We start from the raw sequence: 1,285 nt of genomic DNA, 5'->3' as shown, positions 1-1,285 counted from the left end.
ATATACACTATATAGGCGACTACATCTTTAATAGAACAAAAGATATACACGGTGTCCCATTTTAAATAACGCACTATAATATCTTCTTTGGGAAACACTTTGAAGAAAAACTTTTTAGACAAAAAGTTGTAGGGTTCTCACCTTGACACAAAGGTTAACCGTAGAGGTTATTTGAAGGTCAACTTGAATTTTTAGATACGATTTCCGATTGAGTCGTTGATTTAGACAAAGCAGGTAACTTTTGTTAAATTAAATAAAAATAAATAATGTCACCAAATAATTTTCTTACCTTTTATCGTTAAGATCCAGTTCCTCTGCGTTCCTGTACCACGTGATGTTCGGTTTGGGAACTCCCAGTACATCGCATGGCAAACTCATGGGTCCCCCATAATCCCCTAAGGTTTCCGGCTTCGCGTTACTAAACACCCTGGGCTTCTCCAACACCTTAACCTGCGCCGAAGCTGTGACAGTGGGGAAACCCCCTGATTTCAAATTCACATGGCATTCGTATTGCCCGCTGTGGGTGGTGTTAATAGAGGTTAGGATCAATGTGCGGTTCCACATGTCCTTGAAAGAGTAGCTGACGTCAGAACTTTCTATGGGGATGCCGTCCTTGAACCACAACGTTTCCAGCTCGTGCAGCGGCTGCGCGTTCGCTATGCACTCGATGATGGTTTCTCTTCCTTTTACCACTTGTACGTCTTCTGGTGGGATTATGATAGTGGGGGATATTTCTTTATTTTCGTCGGTGTCTTCTACTATCAGTTTTACTAACCCGCTGAGATCTTCCTTGCCTTCTTGGGAGTTTATAGCGCGAGCTCTGTCGGAAGAATTACAATTGTGGATTTTTACTCTATTGTAAGGAACTAAGGCTAATTCAACCAATTTCAAAAATTTTTCCTAAAAAAATCGTATCAAATGAAGTCAAAATATGTTCTTTGATAGGGCATCACGGATGCAGGCTGGAATTTGGATGGGTGGCCTAAGGCAGGCTCGGGGACGTGGCTGTGGCAGCCTACCAGAGACCTGGGTCGTCCAACGTTTGCCGCAGGCGTGTGGTCCCCGATAAATGGTAATGAGAACAGAGCAAGAAATCTCTGTAACTCAAGACCATGCTATCATACATAAACTGTACGAGACTTTGCCACCAAGCCACCCGTGTAGTAAATAGGATGGTTTGAAGAAAAAGTACTCGAGTAATGGAGGGTGTATAAGGGGCCTAATAAGGCCTAAGTGCCCCACACACACATACATACATACATACATACATACATACATACATACA

At 42.6% G+C, this 1,285-nt stretch overlaps 1 protein-coding gene across 1 annotated transcript; it reads right to left on the bottom strand.

The window, feature by feature from the left end:
• Positions 1–289: 289 nt before the first annotated feature.
• LOC108916521 (protein sidekick-like) lies at positions 290–900 on the bottom strand (the record flags this gene model as incomplete). Its single annotated transcript, XM_018722796.1, has 1 exon — positions 290–900. A coding segment is annotated over one exon (611 nt), but the record flags the coding sequence as incomplete, so codon positions are not given.
• Positions 901–1,285: the final 385 nt, after the last annotated feature.

Source organism: Anoplophora glabripennis, unplaced genomic scaffold, assembly GCF_000390285.2.
Source record: "Anoplophora glabripennis isolate ALB-LARVAE unplaced genomic scaffold, Agla_2.0 scaffold6228, whole genome shotgun sequence".
Classification (NCBI taxonomy): Eukaryota; Metazoa; Arthropoda; class Insecta; order Coleoptera; family Cerambycidae; genus Anoplophora; species Anoplophora glabripennis.
The sequence above is the reverse complement of the archived record's forward strand: the minus strand, read 5'-3'. Positions and strand labels throughout refer to the sequence as shown.